Genomic DNA, 18,777 nt, shown 5'->3' on the forward strand with positions numbered 1-18,777 from the left:
TTTCAACTCATATTTTCGGGGAGATATACCTATACGTAACTTTCTTCATTTATTTTTACCATCCAACATACATGTTGTGAAAAAAGTCAAAGAAATAATAGTCCTAAGGGCAAACATATAAAAGGAATATACATTTCTTTGCACAAGAGTTAGCTGGCTCAGTAGGGGAGCAGGAGGGTGGCTGGGAGGGTTGGTGGTGGGGAGGGAGCATTGCTAGGGAATCGGCAGAGATAGCGTCGCAGCTGCTACGGTGAACAGGGAGTGCAAATGTACAGTACAATATATGCAAATCTTGACTTGTGTTAAACTTTCATTTGGCTTTTATTTCCTGATTTGGCAATTGAGCATTTTTTTGTAATTTATTTATTGGTATTCCAGTATTTTCATTCATTCCTCACATTTACTGGTACTGTATACAGCATAAGTCCAAAAATCCGGACTGCTTGGGGATTGGGTCGGTCCGGATTTTTGGATTTTCCGGATTCTCAGGCAGTACTTTTAAAATTCAAATTTCAGGAGAAATAAAGAAGATATGAACAGGTACATTTTGATAGTTTATTCATTAGCAAATATAGCATGCTTCATTTATCTAAAAGAGCAGTTTTAAAGATAAAGCTGTGAATTCTAAAATTTTATTCTTTGCCTTTTTTATATCATAAATTGTAGACTTTCCAATGTTATATGTTTCCATTAGAACAGTATTGCTCACACCACGTTCTAGTTTCTTAATTATTTCAAGTTTGTCACTCAATTTCAATGTGTTCTTCTTTCTCTTCACACAACGAAGTTTATCTACTTTAGGAGCCATTATTATGGGCTTGTACAGTACTCTGTAAATGGAATGAGTAGGATTCAAAATTACATACATTGTCACAGTTTGATTGCTCGTTTTAAAGTGGCGACCGTGTGGTTGCTGTGCAGCTGTGGCGCTCACGCATGCACACAAAAGCCAGCTAAAAAAAAAAAAAAAGTTGTTAAGTTTGAGTTTTCGAAAAGTCCGGATTCTCAGGTGGTCCGGATTTCTGGACTTTTACTGTATATTGTTTTAAGAAAACTATGGATACAGGAGGAAAATACACAACTACTAAAATGGGGGGAGGGTCTTTTATGCCATACAATACGGTACTTAAAAAAAAAATTTAACATGAAAATACGTCCAGATACAGTATACAGTATAGTCTGGATTTACGCGGTTTTTGTTTACGCATTTGGTCATTTACACCGTGCCTTGCCAGAATGAAATGTTTTAATTACGCGGTAAATTTCATCATTTACGAGGGAAGCGGAGTGGGCAGGGTATGCACAAGGTCGCCCAGTCATCAAAACATTACAGAGTTCTTCACCCGCCACCCACCACAGCCGGCCCAAGTCAGTGATAGTGAGGATATGGACTTTGAGGGGTTTGACAAAGAGGCCCTGCAATCCCCTGTGGTGGATAGTGATACAATTGATACAAGTGATACAGGTGAGGGCCAATAATCTGCCCTCTGCCTCGGAACCAACCCCCCATCCCCGTGTGCCCAGCCATCTTTTCTACTAACGTAAGTGAGTGCATACCATCATATAATTAAGATGTTATTTTTACTACAACGTATGTATTGTGTCGGAAAAAGTGGAGTTTGGGAGTCGGCCCAGTCTCTATTTCAATGAATCCCATATGTTCTGTTATTTCGTTTACGCGTTTCTCGTTTTATGCGGACCTCTACGGGTTCAATTGACCGTGTAAATGCAGACTATACTGTAATCAGAAATTATATATACTGTACTGTGAAATAAATCTGTTAGAAACTATTATGAAAAAATAAAATAGCATTAACATACACAAATAGTCACGATAGACTGATAGAATGAGGAATTTGGACATGCCATCAAAATCATAAACCTATTGCAGAGTACAGGGGATGATGAAGGGGTCCTCACTTATCGCTGGTTATGTGTTCCTGAAAGTACATCTTTACACGAAACAACACTAAATTAGCACAATTTTCCCTCCAGAAATAGCTGTGAGTTAAACATTAACTGAAGAATATGACACATTTTTGTCAACAAAAAATTTTCTGCACCTTTATGGCATTATACAATATGACACACCAGACCAAGAATTCTAAATAATAGTCATTTACAAGGGTGATTCTTGTTATTTTCTTTGAATTAACTATACATGATACAGAGTACAGAATACATCGTATTGATTACACAATGTATCGCATAATCATTAGTACCAACCTTACCAAATTAACATGGCCTCAGTCAATGATTGTTGCAAAGGCCGTCAGACCCAAGGGTGCAGAACAAGTACATACACGTAGTTGATGGAAGCAACACATATGACCATTTTTAATAAAAGCCCTTGAGAATAAGAATTCAACTCTGATGTGGTAAACAAACTAACACTATACTTATACCATAAAATTTCTGCTAAGCTTTAGGATTATTTTTCTAACATGGTTTAAGAAAGATTCAGTAGATTAACAAACAATTATTACGTGAAGGGCAATGAGTGTCCAACAGAACTATTAGGTCGAAAACACATGATATACTGTACTGTACTGTACAAATACTAATTCCTTAATAGGCATAAGAAAAATTATGTAAAACCTTACTGTATTTCACGGGAAATAAGAAGCATTTCTTTTTTTCTTAAAATGTCTCAAAAAATCACCTTACGTCCAGCATGTGAAGCTGTCATTTCCCGTAGGTTAATGAATCCCCCAGTTGTCATCTCTAGTAGGTTAATGAATCCCCCAGTTGTCATCTCTAGTAGGTTAATGAATCCCCCAGTTGTCATCTCTAGTAGGTTAAAGAATCCCCCAGTTGTCATCTCTAGTAGGCTACTCTAGCTAGCCCATTTCCAAAATTAAAAATATGTTATTGTTTTCTTATATACTTTATGATTAATGTACTTTTAATTAGTTAAAGAATTATTGTAAATAAAAGTTAGATTTATAATTGATAATGATGGTAACTTGAGGTGATTAGTAACTGTTTGGCATAATGGTACACCCAACTCCACATTGATAATCAGAAAATATTTCTGAAATCCTATAAGCATTACTGTCCACTTCACTTGCACGCATCTGCAACACTTCTCTTACCATTTTTATAAGGAAGCATCATTTAGATATTTAAAGTAACTTAAAATTATAACGGTAATAGGGAATCACGGACACAGCTGATGCAGCGCGTTTGTTCTCAGTAGCAAGTACGTAACACCATCCGTTAGTATATAGCAAAGACTAGTGTATTCAATAGCCATTTAGTGTTTCTGGAGTGCTTAGTATGACGAGTAAGGAAGATAATAAAAACAGCTGAGTTTACCCTCATTTTAACAATACTATGACTAATGAGAAAAAAGTATTAAGCTACACTAGAAGCTACAAACTTAAGGTGGTAAACCATATGACGAAGCATGGAAACCGAGACGCTGAATGAGTGTATGGGCCACAACCTACATAAAAAATTATGTTTGCAGAAGTAAACATTAAATGCTTAAGATACATTCAAAAAAAATTTCTGAAATATTCCCTGCTGAAATATGGGTGTATCTTATATGCTGTAAAATATAGTACAGTACTTCACTGTCAAAGACTCAGAGTATATGTATAACCTATTCATCATTTTTTCAGACATTGGGCAGTAATGCTGTAGTCACTGAGCTCAGGTATTAGATAACACAATTTTTGCTGACTCCTCTTCACTGAGTTTACTTTACACGTTTTTTAATATGCATGTTAGAAACTTTACATTCTAGCATATTCTGTGTTCATGTTCCAATGAATAGTTAGAGCATTACTGTACAGACCCAATTACAAAAGCTATGTTGTTTGTCTTCATCCATGCCAGTTGGTGATATTTAATGTACATTTACAGTTCACAGTTCATTAACAACATCTGACTTAACATGTCATTAGTACAATACTGGTATTTGCATGTGTCCAATGAACTAGCACTCAGGAGTCTCTCAGCCCTGTTTCTCAACCCCCCTCCCCCCAATCAACTATAAAAATAAGATAATTCTCGGGCACTTGTACAGCAGCTGACCAAATAGACAGATTACCAGAAATGCTTCCGTGAATTTTAATAACAGTTTTGAATAATATCACCACTGGCTTCATGTTTCTTATATGTGAGGTTTTCACAACACTGCTTATGTACAACTACATGTATACTATAACATTAAAATATGTATGTAAGGAAATATTAAAAGATGAACAAAAGAACACTAAATGGCCTATTCAGTATGGCATGCTCAAGGATGGTTACTCTCAGTACACGGTTCTGAGTCAGGTAGCAGCTTGGAGTTTACACCTAATTTAATGGAAATTGGTGTCAATTCTAACTTCAGAACATAAAACTCCGGCTTTCATCATATTCAATAGTACCATCTGGGTTTGGTAGACAGAAATTTTCTAAAATATACACACAAGATAAAAACACAAACTTACTGTAATTGAATTATGGAACAGATCCTCAATTTGGTGAGGGAAGGCAACTTTAAGTGTAACTGGTGAGGTATGATGCTGGAACATATCCTTGGTTGCCATTACGGTCTTCAACAAACCACCAGTCTGAAGATTTGGCATGCAGAACTAACACCACTTGCCCAGCAACCAAGTTCAATTGGGTGGCATCAGAACCACCAAAGTTGTACAGGGCAAAATAAAACTGCAAAATAAAAATAGAATCAATCATGCATATTCAAGTAGCCTGAGTCTAAAAGAAATGAAAACATGAATCAAAGAGCAAGTGAATCCACGGCATATACTGTATGTGAATGTGAGTCACTACAGTACGTATATTGGATGAATAGGTTTTCCATGTCCTTATCTCAACACAATTAAAGTTAAAAGAAGAATAAGTGGATATCTATAACTGTCCATGCATTAAAACAAATGGACAAGAACATTTATTTGACTAATTTTTACCTGAGGTTCCTCTGGTGCCAGTCCAGGGAGATCTGCTTGCATGTCGATATTCATGCCACCAGAATCTTGAACCAGCTGACCGTCTTCAATAACCTCATAGATCGGGCTACTGTCTCTACCCTCCTCTTCCTGATCAGCAACACTATTCACTGTACCCTGAAGTCCGATAATATTCTTATGTAACTTTAAACTATACGTACTTTCATCTTTAAATGGTTATATTTTTTTTTTCATATTCGCCGCTTATCAGCTTACTAGCCGTTTGGGCGGTCTATCCAGTGTTAGTACAGGAGGAAACCGGAAACCGGGAAACCTGTGGTGTTTGGTAGTGAGGGTCACACTGGATAACACCTTCTCACGTGTGTGAGCCAAGGTTCGAGCCCTTGACATATTGGTGAGAGTTATGCGCGTTACCGCTGTACCACCAATTTTGTGACCTACAAATTGTAAAACAATAATAAAAATACAATTGTTTGTAACTTTAATCTGCTCTATGTGGACTAAGACATGTGATATTAAGGCTTTCTCATCTTATTTTAGTAATGCAATAATATTAAAAATAAAGCATTAACCTTCTATTTGCCAAAATACTTTTACATAAGTATGGTATTCTAATACTTTTACTCTAAATAAAAAATAAATGTTATTCGTGACATGCCCCAAACAAAAAAGTTTTAAATATCCAATCCCAGGACACAGGACAAACTTAGAAGCTAACCAATCATAAGAGTTTCTTCACATATGCTGCTTGTGAGCGTCTGTTTAGTCATGCTGGACTTATATTTAGGCCTAAAAGACCCCAATTGGACAGCCATAATTTTGAGAATTGGTTATTGATAATCTCAATAGAAAAATTGGCAAATAAACCTGTGTAATATTATGAGGGTTTTTTTTATTGTGGATTGATTTTAATATCTGAGACGATTAATAATTTTTTTGTCAATTTTTACTTTCAGTACTTGAGTACTTTATGAATGAGATACTCTTTTATTTATACTTGAGTACACTGAACTCTTAATACTTTTAATTCGACTTGAGTAACATTTTGCCAATGTAACAATACTTTTACTTAAGTAACAAAATCTGGTACTTTTTACAACTCTGCCAAATACAATCTAGTTCCAAATAAATAGTGCAGAACAAAATGCTAATCCTCAAAAGTTAACTAAAAAGTCTCTTCACTTCAAATACAGATGTAACAAACCTGGTCAATTTCTTCATATATGTTGGTATCTTCAGAAACAGGAGAATTATATTCATGTGACTGCTGTCTATCTAAAGGTGGGCTGTAATATACACTTTCAGACACTTGTGAGTCATGAAGAGAAGTGCTAGGCATCTGTTCATGATAGCCAGGTTTACTTGGCAGAGGAGCTTGTTTCAAGGAACTTTGAGGAGCTTGACCTGGAGAGTAGCGAGGCGGGGGAGCCTGCTGTCCCTGTGCTGAGAAACTTGTAAATTGTGAAGGACCACAAGATGTGCTGGTGGGAAACAGATCTTCATAGCGTGGTGGACGTTCAGGTATGGGCGGTGATGGAGCAGCACGTGGGAGGGTGGATGGCCGGGGTGTGGGAGCAGGGACAGGTAGTGTAGGTGTTACTGTGTGTGATGTTGCAGATGGTAAAGCTGTGACCACACCCATCCTGTTCTCCTGTCCTTGGAGGGGTCTTAGAAATGCTGCCCTTGCAAAGCCCTTGTTATCTGCAAACACCATTACAATAAATATTATACTTACACATATATATTGTACACATACAGTGGGCCCTTAACCCCTTCACTATAGGACGACAATTACAATATTTTATTTGGCTAATGCCAGATGATTCTATTCAGCACACAGGGATGCCCTTTTTAATATTCTATTTGGCTAATGCCAGACAATTTTATTTAACAAAGAGAGATGCCCCATATACAAGGGGTTAATGGAAAACAAGGATCTGTTGTTCTGTAGGGTCTCATTTCAATACTTTGGATTTTGTTCAATAACCAAATTGTTTGTAAGATAATAGGATAATCTCCATCTTCCAATATATATATATATATATATATATATATATATATATATATATATATATATATATATATATATATATATATATATATATATATATATATATATATATATATATATATACACTAGAAGATGGAGATTATCCTATTATTTTACAAACAATTTGGTTTTTGAACAAAATCCAAAGTAAAAATTCCAAGAAAAGGAGAATGGAATTAGCCCTCATTGCCCTGTTCTTAGATAGAGCATCAGCCCTGCCATATTCACCAGGCCAACAATATTCATGACTTCTACAATACAAGAGAAACTCAAAGTTGAATTGATATCTTTCATCAAGCAACATACTGAGGTGAGCCCTAAAATTTAAATACATGCCACAGTTGACATACAGTATTATCAATGAAATGTAGAATACAGTACAGTACATCATCTTACCATAAGGTAATTTATTGCTTAGCTGATTGTCAAGATGATGTATTGTGATTGGTCACTTTCACATTAGCTACTTCATTTCATCTATCATCATACAATCTATCCCTTTAGTGTTTAGACTTATGTTACATAACCATTGAAATTATCCTCATTCATTTCATTCATGAAGGGTTAATCACTTTAACTTATGTGCACATAAAAACATACTACAATAGCAAGAACTTGCCTCCATCATCCATGAACCAGCGGTCCGACCTGCCCAGAGGATCTTTATTCTTGAGGAGGGCAACATGGTCTCCCGGGTAGAGCGTCAGTTCCATCACCTCAGCTGGCGTGTGGACCTCAGTCACCACATAGATCAACTCTACTGGGTAACTGCCTAACACTTTCTTCTTCACTGACTGAAACACATTATCAAAAAATCCATGTCTGTATTTAGAAACACAAATCAATGATTTTTTACAATCCTCCACGACCACAAGGCTACCAAATTAGCAGCTAGTTCTTAAAACTTCAAATAATAAATGAAATATTCTGTTCTGCACAACTTAACCACAATCACTTTACAGGATCACACACTGGCTGATCAAGCTTTTTCAAACTCCACTTCATCATTCCCAAGATCTGTACTTTCCCACTCTGTATCTAAACATTTCCTTCATTTGCACTTTTCTGGCTTATGTCGCTTTCTTTCCTTCTCTGTTATTTCACTAATGTCTATACAGTAGTGTATTTCCTGAAGCTACTTTGTTACCCTATGTACAGTATATGGCTTCTAAGGTTATTATTTCTTACTTCTACTGTCACCCATTCAGGAGTTATCCATAAAAGCAGTCAGCCAGTCCTATCAACACCAATTCTTGAGACTGACTGACTGAAAAATTCAATAAGATAACTTTTTATCCAGCCGGTACTAATGTAGCTTATATCTGATATTTGGTTATTCTTGTTTCTTTAATAACTACACTATATTAGTATACGGACTCGGCATCCACTCACCTCAGGAGCATCTTTCTTGACTGAGGGATTTTCCTGGCTCTTGCGGCCCCGAGGCTTTGGTCTAGGCAGGGACCTCTGCAAGGAGTCAACAGGGATGAAGCTCAGTTGTCGAAACTCTCCCATTTGTTGAAGGTACTTGATACGGAATTGGGCCAACATGTCTTCTTCTCCAGCATATGCTAACCCAGGAACCTGGTGGAAAGTTTTAAGCATCCAGTAATCACCCAAAAGAATGGCATTTTCTTGAAATTGATCAAATTACTGCAACTACTGTACACAAATATTACCCAGTATTGCAACATCAAGATCATTCAGCACTATTAATTTGTTAAAAAGATGGGTCAACAGGTCTCAAGATAACACCTTATAGTGAAGTAAAATAAAACTGCTGTACAATGTTTAAAAAAAATGTGGGATCAGGGTGTCTACTGGCCAGACAAAACAAAATTCCCGGACTTTTCCAGGTTTTTCAGGCGTAAATTTGAAAAATTCCAGGTACATTAATTCAGCATTTATTATGGCAGAATAACAAAATTAGAGGTTTTCAGTAATATATATATATATATATATATATATATATATATATATATATATATATATATATATATATATATATATATATATATATATATATATATATATATATATATATATATATATATATATATATATACCCCTCGCTTAACTAACGCCGTTAATCTACATTTCGTTAACTAACCTTCCATAAGGATCTTCAATTCGTTAATCTAAAAAATTCGGTTAACGAATCAACCGATGTTTTCGCTTGCACTGACCGGGCAACCAGCTTTAGTATCAGTCCGCCAATACATTAATCGGTTCTAGGGCTTAAATTCCTTACTATTTTAGTAAATATCAAGAAGTTTATACTATTCAATAATTTTAAAAGTTTAACATTTAATTTTTTAGTCATTTTAACAATTATTGAACATAATTGAAGGTAAAGTGACTAGTTTAATGCGCGGCATCCAGCCTATTAACACAGCAAACAGGCGTTAGTCTCTCTCTGTTTTCAGTGGAGGTAACATCTTGCTTGAGACTCTCTTCAACTAAACGCTTTTTTTCTGTGTTTCCAAGCAAATTATTGGTCATTTTGAAATATATTTTACATATTGACAATATATAATGCAGTGCAGTGTTGATTTAAAGAAAATAATCTTGAATTACACCAAGAGAACTAAAATTTTATGGGTGAAATGGTGCCATGGGGTGACTTCTTTTCCACCCCAATGCCTTCTCTTCTTCCTTCTCCTCCACCCCCATTCTAATTCCCATCATCATCATCATCATCATCATCATCCAGGAGCCTTCTACATACACACCTCAAAGTAAGTGAGCTTTTCTACCATTTTTTTTGAATTTAGGAAATTTTCGGTGAGCTGGAACCAATTACCCAAAAACCCATTGAAACAATGGTTTCGGTTAACGAACTTTTCGGTTAACGAACGACCTTCTGGAACGGATTGAGTTCGTTGACGGAGGGGTCACTGTATATGTATATATATATATATACTATTAAAAAATTTAAAGATGATATAAATGATATTAATCAAGGCATTGAAGACCCTTTTGTGACCCACCTCAAGCCTAGTGATGAATATCGGCATAGACCTTCACACCCCCACCTCCATATTTTTCTTCTCGGATTTGTGAAATTCACGTGGGTTGATCTGGACGTTCCAAAGAAGCTGGAAACCCGGCAAAATCGGAAAATCACACTCCTGATCCACTTATATGATTCGTGATTAATATGTGGAATAATCCACTTAAATAAAGTCACTTAATTATAAGAACAATTCATCTCTGACAATACTCATTACAGAATTAGTAGGTATAACCTGTAATATTTGGTTATTTGATCACTAACATGAAATATGATAGTTATTGGAGTGGACTATTTACTAGAATCTGTTCCTAAAAGTTTAATTATTTACCTATAATACAGTACAGTACATCATTAATTTATAGTAAGATTGCTGTCAAAATAACAAAATTTTGAAGGTGAACTAAATTTACATAAAATTCTAGGTTTATTTGTACAATTCCCTGGTTTTTCCAGGTTTTCCAGACCAGTAGACACCCTGGATATAGTTAAGCATTTTGTGGCTAGGAACAAATGCATATTAAATGAGGGATATCAATGTGCACAAGGAATGAGGACCAGGCTAAAGAGAAAGAATATACAAATCATTACTGATACCGTACATAAAGGGGAAATCAAAGAAGAGGAGTACAGTACTGTACAGTACGGTATGTGGAAAGATATAATTGAGACAATGGGAAGTAAAGATTATACAAGTTAGACTTCAACTTGGACAAATTAAAGTAAGAACAGGTGGCTGATATACAAGTAATTAGCACTTTCAACACCCCCATCAAAATATACAATATACTGTACATGTTTAAGAAAAGGGACATTTATGAATCTATTTTATAGTTGTTTTTAATTATTTTAAAGACCTGTACCTTTAATAGGAGGTGTAAAGAATGAAAACTTCAGGTTATTAAGAACAGACTTCTGCACATTCCATTGTTCTCATAAAATCAACACATTTGTTTCTCTTGTAACAAGAATATTCATGAATAGTTTGCAGAAATAGTCAATTTACATTATCTTTCCATAATATTAGCGAATTATTTTACTCATAAGATGAGCCTTTGTTTGCAATGGTTATGTCAACCACTGAATGACAGGTCCACCAGGTGTGTGGCTGTACAGTGCAGTACTTCGTTGACCTCATTGGTTGCCCTTTCTTTATCCATCCTTAAGTATTGGTATATCTTCTTTTTTTTATGGGGAATAGCCCACATGAGATTAGAAATTTGTTAATTCATGTCACCTATCCCAGTACATACCCCCCATTGGGTCGATGGTCCCAACAGGAGATACAAAAAAATAATTAAATTCTGAATATCTGTTATGAAAGAACTGATGAAAAAGAAAACCACTAATATCCCAAACTAAACACTGAACTATACTGTACTGCACTGTACTGGAATGGACTGTATACAGTTTGTCATATAAGGATCACAAAATCACATTAACTTTACATAACATCCACTTAATATCTATTTCATGTCAAAACTAATTTAATTTCTTGTAATAATCAAAGTAAAGACAGTTACAATCATTTCCAAATTACAATGATGTACATCATATTAAATGTTCAAAAAATTTATAAACACTTTGCTGTAACCAAATTTTTGCTTTGGAAAATTTCTCAAGGAATCAGTCACTTAACAACTATATAAGACAAACACCTGTACTGTACAGTATTTACAGTACTAGCAACAACAACCTAAAAGAGAAGACAATACAGCAGTGTTAAGGCACCCAAATTGTGAGATGATACAGTCACAACATTCAAATTACTGTACAGTACCTGTGCTCTTTATACCTAAAGTCTGTACAGTACTTGAACTGCAATTATTTTTCTGAATAAAATTCCTGAAATTGAACCTGTTAGCTCGGTGTGACTTTCTCACTGTATCGTATCTGCGTGAGAACTGAGCATCTTATTCAGAAACCACCCAGTCATGATCTAATGTGACAAGTCAACATCAGGTGACTGGGTCAGGAGTCTGCAAGTTAGATTATTTTATTCATATGACAACTATTACTTCAGTTTTACAAATATTCTCTAGTGCTAAGATAACAGATAAATTTTACAAACTAATGACTCATAATTGTATTAGTACTCATATAAAGTACAGTACTACTATTTTCCTCAACTCTTTAGTGAGGGAAACATTTTGGGAAGTGTCTGATAGTTAAAGGAAATCAGGGTCACCAAACAGATCTCATTGGTAAACACAGTGTTGGGGACATTGCATAACATTACAAGAATTTTTATGAGAAAAAATCATATTTTCAGTTTTTTACTATAAATAGTCATACAAATATGACATTTAATTAAGTAAAAAAGTCATAAAAATATGACATTCAATTAATTGTTATACTTTACTTATAGTTTCTCTACAACTAAGTGTACAGAAACATATATAAGTGACTTAAATCCATTGTATAATCATAAACAATTACTAGTGACAGGGAGGAGAAGAGCAATATATATATAGCAGTGTTTCAATAGCTGTGGTGTGAGCAGCAGGTCTGACCTTCACAGAGGATTAAATTGACTCTGCCAGGGACCACCAACCCCACCTTTCCTCCAACATTAATCCACACTTAACCTCATTGACAGCTGTCCTCTTGGGAGCAGTCATCTTTGTACCCTAAAATATTTTATTGTTTCTGCATTTTTCTTTTTATCTTTGAAACATAATGTCCAAACTTCCATTGGAGATATTTTTATTTGCACACACCCAAAATTTTCCTTTGCTTTCAGTTATAATCCTCTTAAAACTTATAATAGCAACACTGCATTTATAATCTATACAGTATTTTTACTTTATTTTCATGGCATAAAAATAAAATTTCTTGAAACATAAAATATCTAATGTGGGAAAACCTTTATTCACACCATTTTGTTTGCTATTATTTAATATTTTCTTTGAACTTAAAATACATATTAAGGAAACACGTCAAGTTTTCTGACCTAGCTTTATTTTCCAATTCATTAAGTAGTATTGTATTGTAAATAAAGAACCTCACCAAAATTATTAAGAAACCTTGTTTTTTTTACCTGATGAGTAAGCATTCCTAACCTAACCTAAGCAAATTGAAATCAAATCCAAACTAACCAAACCAAATCAACCCTAACAAACTAATCAAACTTAACCTAAACTAACCAAACCAAATCAACCCTAACAAACTAATCAAACTTAACCTAAACTAACCAAACCAAATCAACCCTAACAAACTAATCAAACTTAACCTAAACTAACCAAACCAAATCAACCCTAACAAACTAATCAAACTTAACCTAAACTAACCAAACCAAATCAACCCTAACAAACTAATCAAACTTAACCTAAACTTACCAAACCAAACCATACCTAATTTAACTTGTATTAAACAAACACATAGAGAGAAAACTTTGCCGTGTAAGCTGAAATTAGATTCACGGTGGAGAACCACAAGCAAGGATGAGCGAGTGATGGACTGAACACCAAAACTTTCTTTCTCCAACTCCTCACTTGTTTTGATTTATACCTTTTGGTTTTACTCCTTATTCTTGTTTTGTTCCATTAGTTTTACTGAACCCTTTTATCTTCTTATTTATCTAACTTTTGTACGTGTTCCTGTTTTACACCATTGGATTTATTGATTTATTCTTTTACCTTCATGTTATCTATCTTTGTTTCACACCTTCCAATCTTTTACAGTAGTACTTTCCTAGTATCTAGCTTTTTTTTTTGTTTCACGCCATTGGATTTATTCTTTCCACCTTCCCATAAACTGTGCGTGTGTGTGTGATTTTGTTTGTGGTCACCCTATATGAAGTGGAAGAAAACTGGTAAGATGATAAAAAAAAAAAAAATATGTATCATATGTAGTGACGAAAAAAAGTCCTGTCAGTCCTCAGACCCGCGACTCATAAACCTGTGCACAGATGGTGCACTGAGGCGTGTTATGTCTCAGATTCACAGGTTCATGAATCTCAAGGTTCACGGATGGGACAGAAGACTGACAGGATTTATTTTTTTCCGTGACTCTACATGTACAGGGCATTCAATAAAACTTTTAATTTGGTAGTCACTAATGCGGTCATGTCTTCTCCCCAAATAAATTCATTCTATTTACTAATTGTATAGATTTCCAAGCTATAAAACATAAATATAATACAAAGTTTAGCTGATGTAAGGGAGCTCACAACACTCACTTTATCAATATTTAACTTCAATCAATAATTTCTTGATCTTAAAAACACAATATGGCTAAGGCCTCATTTACCTGAGCCAGACGGAGATACTGTTGAGCTAAGTGGCCCTGAAGGTACATACGAGCAGCAACAAATGACCGTGTGGCAAGAACCATTACTTCAGTCCCACAGTTTATTAGCACAGGCAGCTCCATCATCAGCTGCATATTCAGAGCTTCATATGTCCCCTTGGCTTGTGACAACTCCTCCTCCAGCTGTCAGTGAAAGATATTCAAAATTATTCTTGAGTACTTCATAATAATAATGAACCACATAGCTGCATCCCTCTTAATCTGTAATTGTTGATGGCTAGTTTAATTACTAATCTAGCATACGTATACAGTACACTTTAAAGGCCTTACTCATTGAAGTGCAGTAACACATTATAGCATCAACATTCAATATATTAGAGAGCCCCATAACCAATTTTGGGAGTAGTACTATCCTGTAATGCTACCCTAGGTCACACAGGCACATCAGCCCCTAGCCCACCTGGAGACCCACTTAATAAACCAAAATGGACAATTGCTGTTAGGGTAGTAGAAACAAGACATTGAATTAAACAGCTCACCAACTGCCTAGTTAGGTTATCATATGTAATACCTGTACTGTACTTATAAAACAATGTAGAAGCATGGTAAAAATCCCCTTTTGCCATCTGTACAACACCAAGAACTGCAAAGCCCAACCTAAAACCTCCTCTCTGAGGCTGGAGCTGCAAGCACTGCTTTATAACTAACTCACTTACATGAGTAATATGTTATACAGAAGCTGTATGACTCTAAGGCTTATTATCCCTCAGTCTTTAAAGGCAGTTGGGGCTTCCAATGCCTCTTTTAGGGCTAAGATTGCTCTGAGAGAGTTGATTAACAGGCTTTAATAGGCATTATACAGATATATGAACTGTTCTCAACAATCATCAGTTTATAAATAGTTGTCAAATCATCTTCTTCAATCTGATCAAAAATCTGTATTACGTACATTATTTATATCAGTAACAAAGTTATTACAATTGAGACAAACACCTGTATGAATCAAACACCTCTGAAATACTAGATACAATGAAACTGTTTCTATATAAATGAACAGGCAAATAGGTGTAAAAACCCAAGTTACCTTCTGGATTTACTTGTAAGGATAACACTAAATTATTCTACGTATTTCATATATTCAGTATAATGTTGTGCAACTATCAAGAGAGAATTTTATTATTGAATCAAATGTTGGCCAAGAAGAAAAAGCCCTCATGTAAAAAATTATACCATTTGTTCCACATTAATAATAAAATATATACACCTGGTAATTATTCTTACAATTCTGGTCCTGGTTAGATCCCTGTTCCTGTCCAACTTGTACTGTGCATTATCATAGTCCAATAACTTGTCATTTCTCTTCATTATGAGCCGCTCCGGCACCTCACACAGGCACAACAGTTGCTTCACCACCATGATGACACGATGCTTCACAAAATTGTCCTGAGGGTTATGCACAGCATTAATTATATGTACTATAATAGCTGAGATATTTACTGAGAAAGAAAATTCCAACACTCAGGTCTTATCTCTGTATACTTATACATTTATTATACTCACAAACTTTACTACAATCTGGCATTATCTTATATAATACAGTATACTCACAAACATTTCAAAGAGTCTATTGCAAGAGTCTGATGCTGTCTTCTGTATTGCTTCAATCTCGGGAGTTCTTGCTACTTGATGTAGAGTGGCAACCAGTCCCTTAGCAATCTCCAGCTCAGCCTTGTGTCTGGCTTTTATGCTCTGCACTACAACTCCTACATTCATTGTCATTGCCGCTGCTGCTTTCTGCATGGATCGAAACTTTGCAACTTCTTCATCAAAATCTGGATCTTTTGTCTATTGAAAGAGAAGAAATCTTAATTTTGCATAAGAAAAAATGTATTTTCAATATCCATTCAATATTCTTCTCAATTTAGGGAAACAATGCACACTTTCTCAGTTACTAATACAATTTTAATAGCTGATAATTCTCTTTAGGAAGGCAAAGAAAGTGATGGAGTGATAATGTTACGAGTGGTGTGCTAGATGCAAGACTGGAGGAGCCACAGAGAAGGATGGTAGTAACAAGAAGTAAAGCTGAATGGAAGGGTCTAGTTCTAGTGGTCATAGATAGACATCAGGTCTAAGAGCCAACAAAGAGAGAATACCTCTCTTCCTGAGTCCATATGACCAATATAAGTCTTTTACAGTTGAACAACCAGGTGCACCAGCACACATACTACTGTACACAACTTTCTTCTTCATTAGCACCACCTACTGAGATACTGTATACTGTATATATTTAGGCTTAAATGTCAACGATCCAATAAAACATGTTATGTGCAATGAGCATAGTACATAGAATTATACAGAGCTATATACAAACATATCATGTAACCTGATATATTACTATTATGTTAAAACTATAATCAATATCAAATACTCACTAAAATAAAATTCGGTGCCCTAGCAACACCTAAATAGAAGTACAGTATGTGTGACTTTACCTGATTCATAATTCCCAACATCTCTGACACAAGGGTTGAGATTCTTGCCGACTTCTTTGCCACAGAATGTAAGGAAACCCTCTGCATCTTACTGTGAAGAGACTGATCACTCTCAAAACGGTACTTGTTAACTGAAACATAATTTAGATCCTCGTCAATTAACAATAACTGCTGAATAAGGTTAATAATGGTTCACACACAACAGCAAACAGCTTCAAGTAAACAAAATGTGACTCCCTGATAACACTTTGATAACACACACATGTGCACTCATTCTCTCACACACACATGTGCACTCATTCTCTCACACACACATGTGCACTCATTCTCTCACACACACATGTGCACTCATTCTCTCACACACACATGCGAGTACAGTACAGTATATAAAATTTGGTATAGTACTGGATACTATGCATCAGTAAATAAAAAATATGCGTACTGTGCTGCACATTCATGAAAGTTAAGGTCTCGGTTTAATTTTACATTTGTTTTTGTCATGGAGGAGAGATGAGGGGAAGGAATGATACAGTGTAACTCTTAACACTTACAAGTTAACCGACAGTCTTACCTAAATCAAGTCTCTTGGTATAGTCATTGATTTCCTTTGCAACATTTGCCATCTTCGTTTTAGCCTCGATCAGATCTGTGTAGTCAGGGTGGCCACGCGGCGTCTCACTCACTAGTCGATCCAGAAATAGAGGGTATCTGTCCAGGTTAATAAAGACACACGCATATAAAGGGTTAATGATGCTTGAAATGATTTCACTTCTTTTCATTTATTAATTAACCAATTTGTATATCTTTTAGATGCCATATTTACACTTTTGTAGTTACAATCAATGTTTGGAGCCATTTAAACACTTTAATTTGCAATTTGGGACCTTATGAGCCACAGTCAACGTGTCCCAACACCAGGTGGTGACCTGTTCAAGGTGTGGAGGTTTCCATCACTCTCACATACTTACTTAAGAACTCTCTGGACAGGCTTAATGAGGACAGACCTCATGTCCATCAGTTGAATCTTCTGTTGCTGAAGTTCACCCAGAACCCAGTGAAGAAATGCTGCAGGCTCAGGTTCTTCCACATACTGAAATAATATCCAGGTGACTAAAACATTTAAGATGAGTAGTTAACAATGAGTGTTTTAAATATTTACACTGATGCGGGCACATATAGGTGTTTTATTATAAGCATAAGAATGAAACCACTCAAATACCAATCTACCTACCAACTTGTTCCACTATATCAAATAGTAATACTGTACAGCATCTCCCATGTATAACTTGATGCCATATACAATGTGTTCACTCACTTATGTTCTTTGATAACACATAATTCTTGAATTAAAAATAATCGAGAAAACTTTCCATGTGACAAGGCAATTGTTAAAAGAACTTTAAAGTCTCGTTTATCTAGTGCAATAAAAATTAAACGTATAACAAAATACAGTAGTCAGCTGGACAATAATAAGCATTTCAGCTGCACTGCTTGTACACTGCTGCTGTCCCTGACTCTCGCGATTCTATAGTATATCAGCACAAAGACAACATGCCATAAAACACTCCTGAGGCGTCATCCTCTACTGATTAGAACTCATAACCATTGCTTTCTCTAAGCCAGTAGTTACGAACATTTTATGGTCGTTGTAGCCCTTTGCCTCAGTGTCTCAGTCATATTTCTTTTTTTCTTTAGTAAACTACTGTATTGTATGTGTATCATCAAAATAAAAATGAAAAATCATAAAAATTCTGTGTACATTCAAAATGAACCTCCTGTAACCCCTGATCAGGCTTCACATACCCCCGGAGGTCCATGAACCCTTGCTTTAAGCTGTCACCTACATAGCCACACAACAGTGAATCAAGTGTCAAATTATTAATTTTTCCAGCCATCTATATTGCAAGAGATGGCAACTTGTCTATTCCATATTAAATGAACATCTTAAGCAGTGAGCCTTGTTTTTATATTCTTTCTAGTTCTAGCATTTCTATGGTAGCTTTAAACTAGATACATTTTACATAGCATAAATCCACACAATAC

The 18,777-nt window shown here is 35.4% G+C and overlaps 1 protein-coding gene across 2 annotated transcripts in view; it reads right to left on the bottom strand.

Annotated features, from left to right (window-relative positions):
• Positions 1-716: 716 nt before the first annotated feature.
• LOC121858540 (dynamin-binding protein-like) overlaps positions 717-18,777 on the bottom strand; it is a 32,286-nt gene continuing 14,225 nt past the window's right edge. Inside the window, exons 11-22 of one of the 2 annotated variants that reach the window (XM_042355030.1) lie at positions 17,703-17,824; positions 17,306-17,442; positions 16,735-16,865; positions 15,848-16,084; positions 15,521-15,682; positions 14,240-14,422; positions 8,368-8,559; positions 7,595-7,769; positions 6,130-6,626; positions 4,926-5,081; positions 4,446-4,665; positions 717-953 (exon numbers count right to left, since the gene is read on the bottom strand). In XM_042355030.1, the coding sequence (XP_042210964.1) occupies positions 4,495-4,665; positions 4,926-5,081; positions 6,130-6,626; positions 7,595-7,769; positions 8,368-8,559; positions 14,240-14,422; positions 15,521-15,682; positions 15,848-16,084; positions 16,735-16,865; positions 17,306-17,442; positions 17,703-17,824 (2,163 nt within the window). In that variant the 3' untranslated portion in view covers positions 717-953; positions 4,446-4,494. Of the gene's footprint in view, positions 954-1,689; positions 4,666-4,925; positions 5,082-6,129; positions 6,627-7,594; positions 7,770-8,367; positions 8,560-14,239; positions 14,423-15,520; positions 15,683-15,847; positions 16,085-16,734; positions 16,866-17,305; positions 17,443-17,702; positions 17,825-18,777 lie in introns of those variants that run through there. The other variant, XM_042355028.1, reaches the window with a different exon arrangement.

Source organism: Homarus americanus, unplaced genomic scaffold, assembly GCF_018991925.1.
Source record: "Homarus americanus isolate GMGI-L3 unplaced genomic scaffold, GMGI_Hamer_2.0 scaffold19066, whole genome shotgun sequence".
NCBI lineage: Eukaryota > Metazoa > Arthropoda > Malacostraca > Decapoda > Nephropidae > Homarus > Homarus americanus.